The sequence below is a fragment of the Elephas maximus genome, chromosome 1 (genome assembly GCF_024166365.1).
Source record: "Elephas maximus indicus isolate mEleMax1 chromosome 1, mEleMax1 primary haplotype, whole genome shotgun sequence".
Classification (NCBI taxonomy): Eukaryota; Metazoa; Chordata; class Mammalia; order Proboscidea; family Elephantidae; genus Elephas; species Elephas maximus.
The window spans coordinates 33262028-33265017 of NC_064819.1; the positions used below are offsets into that span (position 1 = coordinate 33262028).

At 57.1% G+C, this 2990-nt stretch overlaps 1 protein-coding gene across 1 annotated transcript; it reads right to left on the minus strand.

The window, feature by feature from the left end:
- Window positions 1-673: 673 nt before the first annotated feature.
- Window positions 674-1931, minus strand: SOX2 (SRY-box transcription factor 2). The gene has a single exon (XM_049874850.1). It carries the CDS (start codon window positions 1889-1891, stop codon window positions 935-937), a length of 957 nt encoding a protein of 318 aa, XP_049730807.1. The 5' UTR covers window positions 1892-1931; the 3' UTR covers window positions 674-934.
- Between the last annotated feature and the right edge of the window lie 1059 nt (window positions 1932-2990).

The window sequence follows — 2990 nt, forward strand, 5'->3', positions numbered from 1 at the left end:
AGGAGAAAAACCTTAAAATATCACAATAAATTTACAGAAATATTACAAACCATAAGAAAATATTTCAAACACAGTAATTCCAGGTTGCCTTTTTTATCTGAACAAAATGGAAAGTTGAGCAACAAAAGCTACTATAAATTACCAGCGGTGCCAACCTGCATGGCCATTTTTGCTTTTAACAGTAAGTTAAAAAATTTAGTACAATCTAAAACTTTTGCCCTTTTAAAGAAGACCACGGAGATGGTTTTGCCAGTACGTATTCTTGATTTTTCCTTTTGTACAATTTCAAAACAATTAAAATGTCCAAATCTGAGTAATTTTCTTCTTTCCGCGTTTGCAACTGTCCTAAATTCCAGCTGCAGAATCAAAATTCAGCAAGAAGCCTCTCCTTGAAAAATATTGGCAAATTCTCAGCTTATAAACAATGGACATTTTGATTGCCATGTTTATTTCGATAAATACTGTACAAAAGTTGCTTGCAAATATTAAAACATTTTTTCGTCGCTTGGAGACTAGCTCTAAATATTCTTGGTAAAGACATTTGCAAACTTTCTGCAAAGTTCCTACCGTACCACTAGGACTTTTAAAAAGTTTTGCGTAGTTCTCTCTTCTCCAGATCTATACAAGGTCCATTCCCCCGCCCTCCCCACCCCCCCACCCCGCTTTTCTCTGTACAAAAATACTCCCCAAAAAGAAGTCCAGGATCTCTCATAAAAGTTTCTTCGTCAGCGTGGCGGTTTTTGCTTGAGCGTGGATGGGATCGGTGTTCTGTTTTGGAGCTGTCATTCGCTGCGGGCGATGAGATTTTTGCCGTAGTTGAGCGAATCGGCTTTTTCTCCGGGCGGTGTCTTTCTCTCTCCACTTTCGCGCCCCCTGCCCTTTCCCACGTTTTTTCTTTGCAAATATCTGCCCCCTCCAGTTCGCCGGCCGGCCCTCACATGTGCGAGAGGGGCAGTGTGCCGTTAATGGCCGTGCCCGGCACCGGGCCGCTCTGGTAGTGCTGGGACATGTGAAGTCTGCTGGGCGCGGCGGGCTCCGGCACCTCGGCGCCGGGCAGGTACATGCTGATCATGTCCCGGAGGTCCCCGGCCTGGCAGGGCGCCCTGGAATGGGAGGAAGAGGTAACCACGGGGGGGCTGGAGCTGGCCTCGGACTTGACCACCGAGCCCATGGAGCCGAGAGCCATGCCGGGGGTGGCTTGCTGCGTGTAGGACATGCTGTAGGTGGGCGAGCCGTTCATGTAGGTCTGCGAGCTGGTCATGGAGTTGTACTGCAGCGCGCTCACGTCGTAGCGGTGCATGGGCTGCATCTGGGCGGCGCCGTGCGCGTTGAGGCCCGGGTGCTGCGGATAGCCCAGCTGGTCCTGCATCACGCCGTAGCTACCGTTGCTCCAGCCGTTCATGTGCGCGTAGCTGTCCATGCGCTGGTTCACGCCCGCGCCCAGGCCGGCGCCCACCCCGACTCCGCTCGCCATGCTGTTGCCGCCCGGCGCCAGCAGCCCGCCGGGCAGCGTGTACTTATCCTTCTTCATCAGCGTCTTGGTTTTCCGCCGGGGCCGGTATTTATAATCCGGGTGCTCCTTCATGTGCAGCGCGCGCAGCCGCTTGGCTTCGTCGATGAACGGCCGCTTCTCCGTCTCCGACAAAAGTTTCCACTCGGCGCCCAGGCGCTTGCTGATCTCCGAGTTGTGCATCTTGGGGTTCTCCTGGGCCATCTTGCGCCGCTGCCCGCGGGACCACACCATGAAGGCGTTCATGGGCCGCTTGACACGGTCCGGGCTGTTTTTCTGGTTGCCGCCCGCCGCCGCCGCGGTGGAGTTACCGCCGCCACCGCCCCCCGAAGTTTGCTGCGGGCCCGGCGGCTTCAGCTCCGTCTCCATCATGTTATACATGCGGGCGCTGTGCGCGGGCCCGGCCCGCCGGCGGCCGCAGACCTTCGGCCCGGCCGGGACTTTGGGGGGCCCGCGGGCGGGGGGGAGAGGAGGGGAGGCGTGCGGGGGCGGCGGGAGCGCGGGGCTCGGCGCGGAAAAGCAGACGAAGGATAATTTGCGGGGAAGAAGAAAGAGGCCAACTGCAATCAAGATCAGACACCGCGCTGCCCTCCTCCTCCTCCTCCTCCTCCTCCTCCTCCTCCTCCTCCTCCGGACGGTCCCGCCGCCGCCGACTGTTGTTATTTTTTGGAAAGGCTTAAGTCTGGGGCTCGAACTTCTTTCGTTCTCTCTCCTCTTCTTTCTCTCGGTCGTAGTCTTAAAGAGGCAGCAAACTACTTTCCCCCTTTTGCAAACACCCTCTTCTCTGCCTTGACAACTCCTGATACTTTTTTGAACAAGTTAATAGACAACCGTCCATGTGATGGGGCTGTCAGGGAATAAATGGGTTTCCAGCGGCCAATCAGCGCGCGCCGGCTCCTCCACTCCAGCCCGGCCTCGCCGCCGGCTTTGCATGAAAGGGGGCGGGGCCTGTGCGCCGGCCCGCGGGGGAAGGGGGAAGGAGGGGGAGGGGAAAGGAGGGGGGGAGGGGAGGGGAGGGGAGGGGAGGGGAGGGGGCGGCTCCCATAGCCCGCCTGCCAGCCACTAAGAAACCTTTGTATCCCCTCCCTGCAACAGGTCACACCACACGCCTTTTCGGAGGAAGTGGGTAAACAGTACTAAGACTACGTTTTTTTTTTTTCCTTTAAACTTTAACATTGATTTACTTTTTGCTGTGGAGCGCTGAAATGCGGGAAGGGGCTAAGGTGCGGCGGCCGGGCAGGGCCGAGGGCTGGCTCCGGGCGACTGGCCGGCTAGCATTTCAGGAAGCAGGCCGTGCAGGACCTGGTGTCGTTGTCCCCCTCTCCTCCGCGCACGTCCGCCCAGCTGCAGCCCCTCGAGGCTTCTCCTTCCGCGCCCTTCCCGCGGCCCCGCGGCCTCCACGGGTGCCAGGGCTCTCTGGCCCCCTCTCACGGTCCCGACAAGAAGTTCGGAGTCTGGGAAACACTGTCCCCAAAACCCT

Excerpts from the sequence above, each read along its gene's own strand:
- SOX2 (XM_049874850.1), bottom strand. The coding sequence starts at position 1,891 with ATGTATAACATGATGGAGACGGAGCTGAAGCCGCCGGGCCCGCAGCAA.